General features: G+C 39.3%; 1 protein-coding gene and 1 pseudogene across 2 annotated transcripts; both read left to right on the top strand.

Moving 5' to 3' along the window:
- Positions 1–523: 523 nt before the first annotated feature.
- On the top strand, positions 524–7,228 carry LOC116044435 (insulin receptor substrate 1-like). Of its 2 annotated transcripts, none has more exons than XM_031291593.2 (6): positions 524–667; positions 1,470–1,956; positions 2,802–3,051; positions 3,718–3,967; positions 4,892–5,531; positions 6,346–7,228. In XM_031291593.2, the coding sequence occupies exons 2-6, from the start codon at positions 1,484–1,486 to the stop codon at positions 6,770–6,772; spliced, it is 2,040 nt and encodes a 679-aa protein (XP_031147453.1). In that variant the 5' UTR covers positions 524–667; positions 1,470–1,483; the 3' UTR covers positions 6,773–7,228. The 2 variants fall into 2 exon arrangements, with proteins under 2 accessions (XP_031147453.1, XP_031147452.1); XM_031291592.2 differs by having other exon boundaries at positions 526–667; positions 1,470–1,962.
- Positions 7,229–15,015: 7,787 nt separating this feature from the next.
- LOC116044698 lies at positions 15,016–15,956 on the top strand (annotated as a pseudogene).
- Positions 15,957–16,084: the final 128 nt, after the last annotated feature.

Here is a 16,084-nt window from a genome sequence, read left to right as displayed (position 1 = left end):
AGTTTTATTTATCAGCTTTTATGCATCAAGTTTGATTTACGTCAGATATTTATTATTTCCTTCGCAATAACTTATTATGGGCATCCATCAAGCCAAATAAATATTTCATCATTAATTTGATACTGTTACTCGCTAAATTTCATATTCATAAGTCTAAATTTGCCAACCACAAACCATCTTTTTTAATATTTGAAAATTAACTCAAACATCACATTTCATCAATTTAATATTCTAAAGACAAAAAAGCTATTAAAACCATCAACCTATGTATAAGATCTTTGTAAACTGATGTATTTGTTATTTAAGTGCAATCCCCCTGGCATAATATATATTTGTGTTTTATTTTTTTTCTGTTCTGACCGCCTGTCTTTGAAAGTTGTTTAAATAAAAACAATAATAATAATAATAATAATAAAAAAACTTATTTTGGGCAATTTATCCAACTTTTCTTTACTTTAGACTTGGATTTTACGACGAGTTCCTGAAGGCCACCCTGATTGGCACCGGATGCACCTGAGCGGAAACGGGTCTCAGATTAATGCTAAAGACAGGAGTTTTTACACAAAATAAGTTGGGAAATTGTTTGACTTCTGCAGGAAGCCTGGAATGAAAAGCAGGTGATACTGTGCATGTTTCCAGTTGTAATGTTGATTCCTCTCAATTTCAGGTGAGTTTTATCAAACATTTTTGTCCTAACGGTGTAGGTAAACGCAACCTTAGCTTAGCTAATTAGCTTAATTTCAATTAACTTGTGGTCGTTTCCTGTGCCATGTTTTTCTAGCTTCTACCATCCTAGTCTCCATGTTTACCCTTCATGAATTGAGTTATTGTTTATTAAGTATTTACAAAACATTATAAAATTGAGTATAGTATTGTCGAATTTTATCCGACAGTGAAGATATTCATGTTGTTAAAAAAAAAAGCCGTGCAAAGACTTTTTTGATTACAACCACAGTATTCCGAACTAGTTTCAGGTTAAATTTTTCAATCGACTATTCTACTATTTGTAGCACTAGAAATTAATACTGACTGTTATTCATCAATATATAATTCTATTCCTGTTATGTTTGAACTATTTATGTACCAGGTCAGCTATTAGACACTTGTTTAAGGCCATCCTTTAAAATCTGTGAAAATAATGTGACATTATTGTGCTGAGAAATAAATTAAAGTTTAACTTTTGTGAATATTTAAGCTAAAGGAGAGAACATTTTAAAAGCGGTAACATTAAAATCTAAATTGTGACAAATGCTACTGAAATTGGAAATACTTTATCTATTGGTCTTGTAATATTGCTTCTCTACATCTGTCGAGACAACTAGCCAATCATTTCAAACAATCCAGTACTAATTTAACAAGTTTTGAAAAGCAACCCATTTGTTTTTCACTACAGCAAACATTGATAAGAAGTGAAAGCAATGCAGACCTATCCAGTTTCTCATTCATCTTCTTCTGTGTGCATGTTTCAGGTTTTTAGCTTGAAATGAATGAAAATGCAGAAGGGCACGGCAGGTGTGCCAACCAAGAGAGATCTCTCCCTGCTTCCACCTCCCCTCTGTCGTCTTCCAGCTGCAGCTCCACCCAAACATGGTTGCCTCCCGACTGGCCTCTTCGGCCTTCCTGGACGAACAATCGTCCAAAGGAGCAGGACCAGGCTTCTCGGCACCATCACGTCGAGATGCAGTCGAGTCCTGCGTCTCGTTTCTATGAGGAACTCTTCTGTGCCAGCCAGACCTCCAACACTCTGGCTGGCGCCCACATGACCTCCTCCTTGCCACAGAGCGACGTGGTGAAACAAAGTTCCCTGGGGAAACTGGAGCGGAACCACACAAGATATTTTGTCCTGAGAGCAGGAAGTCACACCGGGCCGAGCCGACTCGAGTGGTACAAAAGCCAGGAGAAGTTCACAGCAGTGGAGAAGTCTGCTGGTAAAGCTGCGCTGTATGGCTCAAGCAAGCAAGGGTTGGTTAAAGTAACTTCAACCAATTAAAGGTTTTAAAGAGGCTTCACATTAGCATGCCATCAGCCAAACGTCAATAAATTATGTTGTCGTTTTTTTGTCCTCTTTTATTCACCTTATAGGCCTACAAGTAATTTGTTTGAGATCCTGAATACATCCACTGCTGTGCCTAATCTTTCCCTAATTGATTGGAATACACTACTTTCATGCCTGAAGTAAAATATTGATTTTGAGTACTACCGAAACTGTATTTAACAATAGAAACGGCCCGGAAATCACCATTGCCAAACTCACCAGACTCCATTTAAATAAACAGTACGTTTAGTGTGTATATAGCCAGCACATTTTCACATGTAAATGGGTGAATTAAGGGCTTATTTCAACCAAATCAAAGGAGATGATTGGTGGTTGGTTGGAACAGTGGAAAGACTAACCAACCAAGATGGCTTTTGATAGTTTTATTTTGTCGACTTTAAATGAAGTGTGTTTTAACGAGGATACAATTGCTGTTTATTTAAATGGAGTCTGGTGGGTTTGGCGATAGCGATTTCCAGGGGCTGTTTATTTTAAGAAAAAATAATCTTACTCTTTAACAAAAAGGTCGACCTCTGTAGGGATCCTTTCCATAATGTTGTCAGACACTTGGAACAATAATCTGAGCATGTCAGTGGCAAAACAAGCACTTATAGTGGACGTACATTTTAGGTGTGCATTTGCCCAATAAGGTAACATTGCGGCTTGTTAACGCTGCTGCTGTCTGCAGCTGTCTGCAGCGGTCTGGCGTTTATACTGGACCAGTTTCAAAAATTGTTGTTGCCATCCATTCATTCCTATTTCCCAGGGTGATTTATCTGAGGTGCTGTCTTGGTGTGAGCCGGAGTAGCAGTTCCAGGAAAGGCCACACAGTGGCGCTGTATGCCAAGGATCAAACCATGGTGCTGGTGGTGGAGGACCAGTGGGAACAAGCGGAGTGGTATCTGGCCATCAAGAAACTGATGGAGGAAGAGCAGAAGGATGAAGAGCGTGGAGAAGGGTTTGATGAAGAGGATGATGGGTATTGCACTCTGCCCCCTGCTGCTTCCTTTAAAGAGGTCAGACCAGATTGTTATTGTTTTTCTTTGCTGTCACATGCAGTAGATTTAAAACTCAAGGACTTTTTTTTTTTTTTTTTTTAAATAAAGTTGATTTTATGTTTACTGCCCTGCAAAAGTTGACATTTTATAGAATGTTGTTGTAGTAGTAGTAGTAGTAGTAGAATGTATGACCTCTTGATACACAATAGCCTTGACGACTAAGTCAGAAATAAGATGAAACCAAATAAGAGTAATGTGTTCAGGAAAGTTATCTTGGTGATATTACCATGATATTCAACAAGGCATAATTTTTATATATATATATATATATATATATATATATATATATATATATAATGGTTTCTTAAAATGACTTTCATTTTAATAACTACTAAATGGAGATCCAAGGTAAGAGTTGGTGAGCAGTTAAAATCACATAAAAACCATACTGTGCAGAATTCACTCTGTCACCACCTCATTCACTCATCCAAGTGTACAGTTAGATATTTATACCTCAGCTTAAACTCCCAGGCGGTGTTTACAAAGCTAATATCACCTTTTGTGACAGAATTTTGGACATAAAATGTTCAATAAATGACCTTTTTTTTAAGTACTACCAGCTCTTGATTGGATATAAATATCTCTGGCCGATCTATGTCCCTGCTCCTTTCACCTTGGTCTAAGGTTTGGCCCGTCACGGTGAAGCCCAGAGGTCTGGGTTATTCCAAGTCCCTGTTGGGGGAGAGCCGGCTCTGCCTCACCGCTACGTCTCTCATCTTGGTCAGAGTGGCAGCATGCAGTGACTTGCCGTCGGCAACAATACCTTTGCTGAGTGTCCGGCGCTTTGGCCACTTGGATGGTTCATTCTTCTTGGAGCTCGGCAGGTCGGCACTAAATGGTCCCGGAGAGATCTGGATGGAGGCTGGGGACCAAGGTAATTCACAATAAGAGATGTTCTAATTTTCCTAGTTTCTGCGATACCATACTGTATGCAGTGTTGTAATTAGAGGTGTGCAAAAAAATCAATTCACATTCAAATCGCGATTCAAGCTCTACCGATTCAAAATCGATTCATAGAATTCCAAAAATCTATATATATATTTTTTTTTATATATAAAAAAATAAATAAAATTGTATGTCTACTGCAATCATCTGGGAAAAGTAACTACATTTACATAATGTGAATCGTTTTTTGTTTTTTTTAATCGAATAGATTTTTGAATCGAAGCTTGAGCCTGAAAATCGATATTGAATCGTGACATTTTCTGAATCGTGCACCCCTAGTTGTAATGTAACAAAGTACAAATACTTTTTCATGTATCTGTACTTTACGTCGTTATTTATATTATTGAAAACTTTCACTTTTACTCCGCTACTTTTCCTAAATAAAATGTATACTTTTAGTTCACTACATTTTCCCTCAGCGTCTTTGTTACTCGTTACTTACAAGAATGTTTTCGTACATTGGAGTGAACAAAAACTTAAAATGTTTTTTTTCGGTTTTTGTCTATGTTGATGTCAGACTTTGAATTAGATGTTTAAGAAGGTGTGGAAACCCTGACTATTATGCTTTGCTATAAGGAAGCCACAATAAAGTTAATTATCAAAGTTTTTCTTTTCTTTTACTTCTAATAGTTAAGTACATTTAATATCAGAAAATTACTTTTGATACTCAAGTACAGTAAATATCCAATACTTTAAGACTTTTACCCAAGTAATATTCTCAAAGGTGACTTTAACTTCTACCAAAGTCATTTTCTGGTAAGATACTTGTACTTTTGCACAAGTATTGCTTTCAAGTACTTTATACAAGACTGACTGTAGGACTGTTCCTCCTCTTCATGTCTGCTCTGTGCAGGAAACCCAGCAGTAGCCCAGCACATTCATGAGGTGGTTCGCGAGACGGTTAGGGCACTACGAGCTCTTCCTGACTTCAGCCGGTCACCGACCTCCAATCACAATCAGCTTCAGAACCTTCTGGCCTCAAAACGCTGCCGACCCAAATACAGAGACAAACAGGTGAATGTGAGGCCGCTCGGTTCACGCCTGGCCCTGCCTCCCAGAAACCCTGAAATCCAGACCAGTCCAACTAAATGTGACCTCGATCCCCGCAAACCACACAAAACGGAGCCTGAATCCGATCTGAGCCCCACCTCGCGTCTCAGCCCTTTCAGACTCCATCAGAGCTCCGTGTCGGAGACTGGCAGCTACGTGGAAATGAAACCGGACCATCATCTCCCCATAAACAAAGGGGGAGATGACGACTGCAGGAGAACTTCCGTGGTGACGGGGGAGCAGTGCGGTGTTGCAGCCAGCGGGATGGAGGGCTGGGAGCCAGGTGAGGAGCAGGGGCCGGGGTACATGATGATGTCTCCACAGGGAAGCCGTGGACCGCCTGTGCTGCCTCAGGATGACTATGTGACCATGGCGAGCCCACATAAATACAGCTGGCTAGCTTACTCCTCCCCCTCCTCTTCCCTTCAGACATCATTCAACAGGTAAGCTTAACTTTTAATTCTCAAATAGGTGGCAGAGAGAACCAGGCCTTCATTGGAGACTCTGTTATCCAGTTGATGCAAACTCAACACTTCCTCTGTGTTTTCTTGTTGTCCTGATGAATTCAGTATAATGTCCATTTTCATCTCCATCAGTACCATAAGAATCCTGTCGGGCGATCCACTTTTCCCTGAACGATGTTAAGCTACCATGAACGAAACTAAACATTTCCTCCCGAATTTTACATTGAAAGTCCTTTGCAGCCTTCAAAAAACATCAGGGATTCTTGAGTTTTCTTACGGGCAGCTTAAACATAGGTCATTATCATGCATGATTGTGACTGATCAGTATCGGCATCAGTGATTAATCCAGTTTGGCCTCTTTCTGTAGTCATCAAGTAGACTGGAAGAGTCACTTAGACATATTAAAGTGGTGATTGTTTGACTTCTATCAAAGCTGATATTTGTATTCAACTTAAGTATTCAAGTATTCGACTTAGGACTCACTTTAAAAAACTGACTCGACTAGCTGTCTTTATACCTCCTGACTGCATTAGTTGTATGATGCAAAATGACGAAACATTGCAACAGGAAAGGTTGACTACACATGCTAAATACAGGAAAACTGCATCTGTAAAGGAAAATACAAAAAGTAACCCCTTACCAGCACAGACTGAAAGACCCTTACACAACAAATAAAAGCCTCAGAATTGACCAAGAGGATATATTTAATGTAATGTAGACCACCACCTGTGTATTGTTTGGACTTGTAAAATACAACTTTTTGTCTTTTTTTTTGTTTTGTTTTGTTTTGTAGCTCCACCTCTGACAGCAGCTGCTCTCCTCTGCACTCATCGCATCATCAGACCAATGAGCACAGCGGGCCGCGCTGGCTGGTGACCTCAGTCCAACAGTCAGAAACCGAAGCTGGCCAATCACAGATGAGCATCGGCTGCTCCACCCAACCACAGGATGATGCGAGGCAGGAGCAGACGTCAGCCAATCGGAGACGCCTCCCGGCACAGACCCGGGCCACCTCGTCTCCTGTGAGGAGTGTTGATGGGTCTGGCATGTTGACTCCATTTGCCGCAAGTGGACCAGGCTATACTGGGTCAATCCAGGCTAGTCCAAACTCTGGTACTGGCCAGTCCAGCCGACTCCAAGCGCCATCACGCCAATTTGTTAGAAGATACCGGCTTTCTTTGTGCCTGCCTCGTTGCCTGCAAGCTGAGGACAGGCATTGAGTCTTTGTAAAAAAAAAAAAAAAAAAAAAAATCATTGTTTTGTTAACATCAATAATCTCAACAGGAGCCATTTACTTTTTCTGGTTCAGCAGCGGACGTTGTGGTTGCTGTCCACAAAAAGTGAAACTTAAGCTGATTTAAAGAATAATTGATTTCAATTTTTCAGCGTTGTTGCACTTAATCACTTGCATGCTGCACACTTGCTGTGACAATGCACATGCATAGAGAAACTGGGCTTTTAAAATCTTACATTGAATACTACATTTTTCTATACATTGAATAGAAAAAGTTGTCTTTGTTGACAGTTTATCTGTCTGTTAACGCACTTAATGTTTGGTTTCAGTTAGCCACTTTTTGCCAATTAATTGGTTTCTCTTTTGGCTAAACCACACAGCACTTGAAGATGCTCAACTGTTATATGAAATAATTAAAAGAATAAAGTCACAGTAATGCACATTTTTCTTCAGCCCTTCATTGACAACATTCAGACAGCTCAGTATAAGACTTTGTATGTTATTCAGTCAAAAGCAAATGTGTATTGAAGATACTGTGCATTGTATCTATCCCTGTCAGCATAATCAACCTAAATAATTGTGATCTTCACAGTCAAGATTATATCCCTGATGTCATTGTGGAGGATCGTGAGTAACCTTGTTTTACAAGTCATATTTAACAGGTGCACAAGCTTCTCAATAAAAGTTAAACTACAGCTGTGTCTGTAAGGAATGTATGGAAGGCAATCCGTCATACATGTTTATTGACATTCAGCATCAAACACAATTCCATAAATGACTTTTAAATATTGTATGTATGCATTACCAATTGTTTGTCTGAAATGCACCATTTTAAGATTTGTGACTGAGGAAAAAAAAACTGAAAAATATGAACAATTAGGGAGTGATATTTTCTTTACCATATAATCATGGATTTGCAAAACTAAAGTCTGGCCTATGGGGTGTAAGTCAACCCAAGTTCACCAGTGTGCTGCATGCAGCAGTTATCTTCTACATTTTGTAAATGTCCGATGCGTTTAAAGTTGGGCTTTGCCGTAATAACCATTTCCATGTAAAATGCTTTTTTTTAGCCTCTACCAGCAATGATTTGAATTGAATCCAGTGATTCATGCAAATAATTGAGGTTTTGAAATGGAACGTCATCTTTAAAGAAATAATCGATGTGACGTAATGAAGACAAATACTCCAAAGAAGGGTTTAGGGGGTTTTATTTACTCTATGTATTAATATACTAACACACGTACACAGACATTGTATTCAAATATATATATATAGATAGATAGATGAATATTATTTTTTTTTTGACTTCACTTTATTCCAGAAAGCACATACAGGTTATGACAAAGGAAATATTTTTCTCAGAACTATGACTTTTAATGACGTTTTCACTTAACTCCCAGCCCAGTTCCATTATATTTTTTACTCTGAGATCTTCTTTCAGACATGTTTCAGAGGTAAGAGAGAAAAAGGGGTGGTGGGGAAGGAAGTTAAATTAAAAATAAAATAAAAGTAAATAAAATAGTGTGTGTGTGTGTATGTATGTATGTATATATATATGTATGTATATATATATATATATATATATATATATATTATATAATACAGGCACATAGTGTACTTAAATTTTGTATCAGTGACATGTCAAACTGTGCAGTGCATATACAGATATTCATACATGCAGATATACAGTATAAGAATACTAAATGACCTAGTTCATGGAACGTAGGAACAGTCAAGTGGTTTTTAAGAGGCAGGTACACAACTCATTTTTGGCACAGTCTTCGTAAACTGTATGATTGAAGACCATTTAACTAAAAAAGAGTCTCTTACTCTGACTGCGCCTCAAAAGAATTTAATTCTCAACCTCCAGTATTTATCTTCACCACCTTATCTTGCAGAGCTATCTGTTATGGTTCGATGTTGTATTTATCGTTCGCATTACTGAGGCGAGCAAATGAAAAACTATATTGACAGAGGTGGGATCAATCATTCCACTTCAAATTATTAAATATCACTTAAGTCAGCCTTATCTTAGTGAGCTCTAACAATTTGTTTTTTTTTTATCCTTTCACTTCAGACCTTTAGGTATTAGCCTACCTTGCTGAGCCACTTCTCTGGTCAGAAATTGAGTCCATAATGTTAATGTTCATAACTGTTTCTGTGTAACATCTAAAAACTTGTCTATGCTTAACTTCTGTGCCTATGTGTCCATTTCTATGTATATGTGTCCATTGTCTATGCTTAGCTTCTATGTCTATGTGTCCATTTCTATATCAAGTGTATTCTCACTCTCTGTGTCTATGTTTATGATTACCTGTCTATGTTTATGATTACCTGTCTGTGTTTATTTCTATGTTTAAGTATTGTGTTAACAACAAATGATAGAACAAAAATAAATGACTGAAGTCTATGTAGAAATGTAGAAGTAGCCTGTGTTACATCTTCTAAAGCCCGCTGGTCAGGTGGCTGCTTTGGTGTTCAGAAAGGTTGAAGTTTGAAGCCCTCGGCAGGTCGGAGCTGTGCCTGACGTCATCAGCTGCAGCCTATCTGCGTCTTTCTCCAGGGCGTCAGCCAATAGGAAAGAGTCCTCCGCCGGCTCGTAAACTTCTCGGAAGTCTCCTCTTCCTGCTTATATACAGCATGGATGTATTAAGAGAACATACAGTCTATGTTCCTGCGTGCCAGTAAAGTGGTGGGGATAACCTTCTTATATACAGTCTATGGGGATAACTTGCAGACATGTTCTCTTCAGTTACCAGACTCGCTATCCACCTGCACGTGCTCCTAGCTCACCATTTAGTAAGTGACGTAACGAGTTGTGTGTTGTTGGTAGACTTTTACACGGTGTTGCTGTTTAAACGCTTGAGTCAGATTTACCGCTAGAAGTGCCGCTAACATGCTGCGTAAAAGCTGTAAATTAAAGCTACGTAGCTAGCCAGAATGTGTTAGCCAGCACACTCACATCCACTTCCTTGTATAAAACCTACGTCACGATGACGTACCTTCACCCCTTCATGTATGGTGTTTACACATCAGTCTCCTCAAACAAAACAAAATACTTTTATAAAGGCAGACTGTACAAATGAATAGTTTGAATATGCTAACTTTTATTGAAGACCATTTATATTAATTTATTATATTGTTAATATGTATTATTTTCTTATATTTGTTATAGTTTAATTTTAGATATGTAATGTTTAACTATCAGACACAGAGGGATTTTAATAGTGTTCAACCTGCCTTGTTGGTGTAAAACAAAACAAACACATCAGTTTCCTCTGCTGTTGAAAAAAAGATGGCTTCATTAATATAAGTTACACATATTTGGCTACATGGTGAAATAAAGACTAAAACCAGCAGTGGAGGAAATATTCAGATCCTTTACTTAGCAGAACTATAATACCATACTGTAGAAATACTCTGTTACAGATAAAGGTCCTGCATTGGAAATGTTACCTGAATAAAAGTATGTACAACCAGGAAAATGTATTTGACGTATTCAAAGTACTAAATGCAGAAAAATGTAAATTCATTGAATCAGTCAAACTGATAAAAGAAGCAGGAACCATAAAAAAAAATTCACTCAAACCATTTACTCTATGACTTTATATAATTATTTAGATTGTGGAGTAAAAGAAACGAAACCAGCGTAAAGAAACTCAAATACAAGAGCCATGCATTGAAATATGTTAGTTAGTTGAAAGTACGCAAGTATTTTCAGCAACGTGTACTTAAAGTATCAACAGTAAAAGTACTGATTATGCAGAAGAATGGTTCACATCAGTTATTTTATTATATATTATTAGATTACAATAACTAATAACTATAATAGTCTATGCATAATCTTCTTCAAACATTTGATTTGACTGCTTTTTAAGATGTTTTATATGCTGCTAAATGTACAGGAAGTATCTAAAGTAAAAGTAGTCATGCAGGCAGAATGTGTATGTTTATTGCACCATATTATATTTATAAGAGCTTTATGTGTAAAGTACTTTTCTAAGCAGAGTAACCAATCCACAGTATCGCAGCACACCAGCCTTCTTTCACTCCTGGTTGCAGCCCTAATATTAATATGTATCACACATGTCATTTGTTAGGCACTTTGTCTTTGTGTCAGCTGGATTTATTCATCCTTAAGAAAAATAAATTTACTGAACTAGAATAATCCAATAAACTCTTTTTCTCCCCAGATGAGTGCAGAGTGCAGCATATTGTATGTCATGATTTTTTTTAAATAAAAAAGTAAGTAATAGTGGTAGTATATTATGTACTCTACACTGTGCATGCCATAAAAGTGAATGTAAAACATTTTTGTCGTCAACTCTAGTTTCTACTTTTCTCTAAGTTCCCCTACTCTAGTCTCTACTCTTCTGAGTTTCTCTACTCTACTCTTCTGAGTTTCTCTACTCTACTCTCTACTCTTCTGAGTTTCTCTACTCTCTACTCTTCTGAGTTTCTCTACTCTAGTCTCTACTCTTCTGAGTTTCTCTACTCTACTCTTCTGAGTTTCTCTACTCTACTCTCTACTCTTCTGAGTTTCTCTAGTCTCTACTCTTCTGAGTTTCTCTACTCTTCTGAGTTTCTCAACTCTACTCTCTACTCTTCTGAGTTTCTCTACTCTCTACTCTTCCTCTGAAATGTGAACAATAAATACAACTTCCAACCAGGGCAGAGTATCAGATCAGATAGCTCAGTGTGATGGAACACTGTTTAGAGGACACACAGGTCATGGGTTCAATCACCCTGACTGACCAGGGTTTGTATCCTGCATTTCACAGAAAATTTATTTCTTTCCTAAACCCAAAAGTTCGTCTTAACTGCGTACTGTAGTTGCTGGAGGTGGCGGCTGAGGTGGCGGCAGAGTCGAATAAGCATCAGCCCTTCACCCAGGAGACCCGGGTTCACGTCCAGCGTGCCCCGGCAGGATGTGCGCAAGGTAAGGTAGGCACCACCCCGAAGGGGTGGTGCCTACCGTAGGGATGCTGCCCACCAGCAGCTGGAGAAATCCTGGTAGCAGTCAGGGAGTAGTAAAGTACTCCGACTGCCACCAGGGTTTCCCCAACTGTCTTAAAAGGTGCGCACAACCCCGAAGGGGTTGTGCGCACCTAACCTTTTGCCAACTGCAACAATGAATTTTTTTCTCTAAGTGTCATAAAGACAACACGGGGCTTTCACCCAGGAGACTGGGGTTCGTGTCCCACCTGTCATGGTTAAGTACTTTCCTAATCCCAACTGTCCTCGTCATCTTTATGGAGACTCAGACAGTTGAGTTTTGGAAAGTACTTTTCCATGACACATGGGACAAGAACCCCAGACTCCTGGGTGAAGGACCTTGTATTCCTGGGTGTTTGACCTCATCATAAGGTGAGCTCCTCACAAGTATTGAACTCACAACCTTGTGTTTTTCTAATCAGTGCTTTATCACACTGAGCTATCTGATCTGATACTCCAGACTGGTTGGAAGTTGTATTTATTGTTCACATTTCAGAGTTGAAAAACTGTCAAGACAAACATGGATTTGATCCTTCAACCTCAGATTGTTGAGTTAGTAGCTTATCTCAGTGAGCTATCCCTGATGTTGACGTATCAGCTGTTGGTACTATTATTTTGTTGTTCACACTTTTCATTTGTCTCTTCCTACGTGTGTCCTATCTAAGTGTTTGCACATACACTGGCAGCGAGCAGGTCTTGAACATGACAACGCGCTTGGTCGAGACTATTATTGCACACTCTCAGTGCCACCCAACCAACCTCCCAGCACGAAATTACAGAAAAGCCTTTTAGTATTGGAGGAGTTAGCTCAGTGTGATAGAACTCTGGTTTGAGGAAACGCAGGTCATGGGTTCAATCATCCCGACAGACAATTTATTTAAAGGTTTTACACCCAAAAAATGTACATCCACTTTTATGTAATGCAGTTTAACTGTGTAACAACACTTTGACATTTTGTATGACTTTTACATGAATTTTTTTTGACATAACACATACTACTACTACTATTACTTACTTTTTTATGAGTACATACTATATCATGAATTTTTGTATTACTTTTTTCGACCTACTATACTATGGATTTTTTTATCACTTTTTTCAACATACTATACTATGTTTTATGCCTTTTTTCAACGTACTATAATATGGCTTTTTATCACTTTTTTTCAACACACTATACTATGGATTTTTTTATCACCTTTTTCAACATACTATACTATGTTTTATGCCTTTTTTCAACGTACTATATTATGGCTTTTTAATCACTTTTTCGACATACTATACAATTACTTTTTTTATCCCTTTTTTACGCACAAACATCATGACATACAATACTATGAGTATACTGTTAGTACAGTATGAAGAGGGCATGAATGGAGTGAAGTAACTTCTCCGTTGTGGTCCGGAAACTCTGCACTCATCTGGGGAGAAAACAAGAGAAAACAAGAGTTTATTGGATTATTCTGCTTCAATACATTTGTGTCCATTTCTTTTCCTTAAGTGGAAGTGCTGAGAACTGGAGCTCACATGCAGAGGACAGGCAGTGTTTGTTAACATCATTTAGTGTCTGAGCTGCACCCTAAGGTCAACTACATGCAGCTGCATTGCAATCCAGCTGACACAAAGACCGTAACAAATGAAATTGTGTGATACATATTAATATTATGGCTGCAACCGGGGGGGGGGGGAGAAGGCCGGTGCGGTCCGATACTCAGTACCACTAAAGATTCAGTGCCGGTACGCAGGAAGTGAAAACAGCAGCCGCCTACCAAAACCCACGTACAACAACCCGTCACCATCACATTTCCAACAAGAAAACACATCTGCTGACATCAACAACGGTTCGTTTTCTTAGAAATTGTTCCGGGGACAGTGTTTGGCCTGTGAGTTTTTAATCCATGCTGGAGGGAAGCGCCTGTCCAAAGCTGTTTAGTTACTGCTGGCTAACATCAACCTCTCCTACAGCTGACTGCCTGATATTCAGTGCTCTGGGTCGTTTATGGCAAAAATTACCAGCAAAGTGGTGTGGGTTTAAAACTGTTGTCAGCCTTCACAAACAATTGTGTGGCACTTTCACAATTTAAATAAATGATTTTATATAGCCTACATGATGCCAAGTATTTCTAATTTTATTTTTATGCCATACAGGCATTAAATAATGCAATGTGTGTGTTCAGGGATGCATGAAGCTGAGGTGCGGGAGGAGAACAATATTAAGCGATGAAGGTACCACACAGAACTCCAATCTACTTTCACACTCGGCTGCATTATTTTCACTGTTTTGTCTACAAAATGTCAAATTCAAAACCCATCTGAGTGGAGAAGATGGAACCAGCTAAACGTTCTCAGAGATTTATGACAACTAACAGCAGCACTACACCACCAAGCCTACCACACTCACACGTCTTCTCTGACAGCTTACCACCAACTCTAAAACTAACGCTGCCATCGTTGTCATGAGCTGACAGAACATTCAGCTTCAGCACAAATTCTCTGAAACATTTCACACATTGCTTTGCGCGTTTACTCTTTTAAACCCGACAGACCTGCCGAGGGCTTCAAACTACGACCTTCCCAACACCAAAGCAGCCACCTGACCAGCGGGTTTTAGAAGACGTACCATAGGGAAGACAGCAGTTTACACTCTGCTCTATCACTACATAGTCCTATTAGACTTCTTCAGCATTATACACAACACTACAACACCTGGGTCTAACATACAGAAGGTGACAGTTCTGCCACTGAAAATACCTCAAGCAGGAATTAAACCCATGCAAACACTTAACCATTGACCTAACAACACAACCATGTGAGCCATCAAGTCTTTTCTCATTAACATTTCATTTGAGGTAATTTCCACAAACAGTGTCTCAGTTACTCCAGATATAGATATATATGAGTAAATGAACTCAATCCCTCAACATTAAACACAGCAGCTGTTCATCCTGAGAGAAAGCATGTCCTACCTCAGAGCTTCAGCACAGAGATGTTCCTTCACTTGGTCTGTAGCATAGATATATATATATATATATATATATATATATATATATATCTATGGGCCTGTAGAAGGTTCCTCTACTTATTCCCAGATGGCATCCATTGAGGCTGCACTGCAGTCGCGACACAGCTGACAGTCAAAGTAAAACGCATACAACAATAATCAACTGTTATGTCATGTATAGTTATATTTATAGTTTGCATTAGCACTGGAATGTGGAAATGTTCATGAATACAATGGCAAAGACAAACCTGTGGACTTCCAGCTCCCACGGACCATGTAAACACCAGTCCACCTGCAACCGTCTATTTGCCGAAACACAAACAAAGCCAATATAAAACGCCATATTCCTTCTCACAGCGATGCATACTGTTCGCCTAGCATGATTCCGGTTAATTTATTCGCCCCAAACAGCCAAAGTACCAACTGTACAGACGTTAGCATAAGCTAGCTGTGAGTTAGCAAAGGGACACAGGAACCGTGTGTTTATTTGTGTGTCCGGGTTATGGTGAGCGGATAGTGCCCATGGTTATCCCACACCACTACAGTCACTTGTTTCCTCCCGTGCAGGAAGAGGACACCTTCGAGAAGTTTACGAGAGGGCGGAGGACTCTTTCCTATTGGTTGACATCAGTGGTTGGACCTTCAGCTCTATAGCTCCCTGTAACAATGTTTCACTGCAGCCTGTCAACATATCACTGGGGAATGTAAGTTTCTGAATTGTATAGGTGGTTTTCCTTTCCTTCCTTTTTATTCTTTAGGCAGAGTGTCTCCTGCCCCGCTTAAGTGGAAAAGTGGACGTCCTTCTCTTCAACCCTCCCTATGTGGTCACACCTTCAGAAGAGGTGGCGAGGCTCTGTACAGCACCACCTTCAGTGCAGAGATGAGGAGCATTTGATCAATGTGTGCTTTTCTTTCAGGTCGGCAGCACGGGTATAGAGGCTGCCTGGGCCGAGGAGGAGAGGTGACCGACACGTTTCTGTCTGTGGTAGCACAGTTGCTCTCCAGCAAAGGGTTATTCTACCTCATTACTATAGCGGACAACGATCCAGGTGAGTTACCTGATGCCTGGGCAATTATTTTCAGTGCAGGAAACACTCTGGATAACAAGTATAGTAGGCTATGTTTTCCTTTTCTCACCACAGGAGATTATCCGTTTACTGGACGTGTGGTTTGAGGGGAGAGTCATTGGAAATGGAAATGAAAGGCTGTTCGTCCTGTGATTCCATGGGAGCTAACAAACATGGAACTATGTTTTCTCAACATCTATTGTAACAACACAGGTTTTTTGCATCACCTTTTAAC

The sequence above is a fragment of the Sander lucioperca genome, chromosome 24 (genome assembly GCF_008315115.2).
Source record: "Sander lucioperca isolate FBNREF2018 chromosome 24, SLUC_FBN_1.2, whole genome shotgun sequence".
NCBI classification, from domain to species: domain Eukaryota; kingdom Metazoa; phylum Chordata; class Actinopteri; order Perciformes; family Percidae; genus Sander; species Sander lucioperca.
Note: the sequence above shows the minus strand (reverse complement) of the source record. Positions and strands in the feature narration are given on the sequence as shown.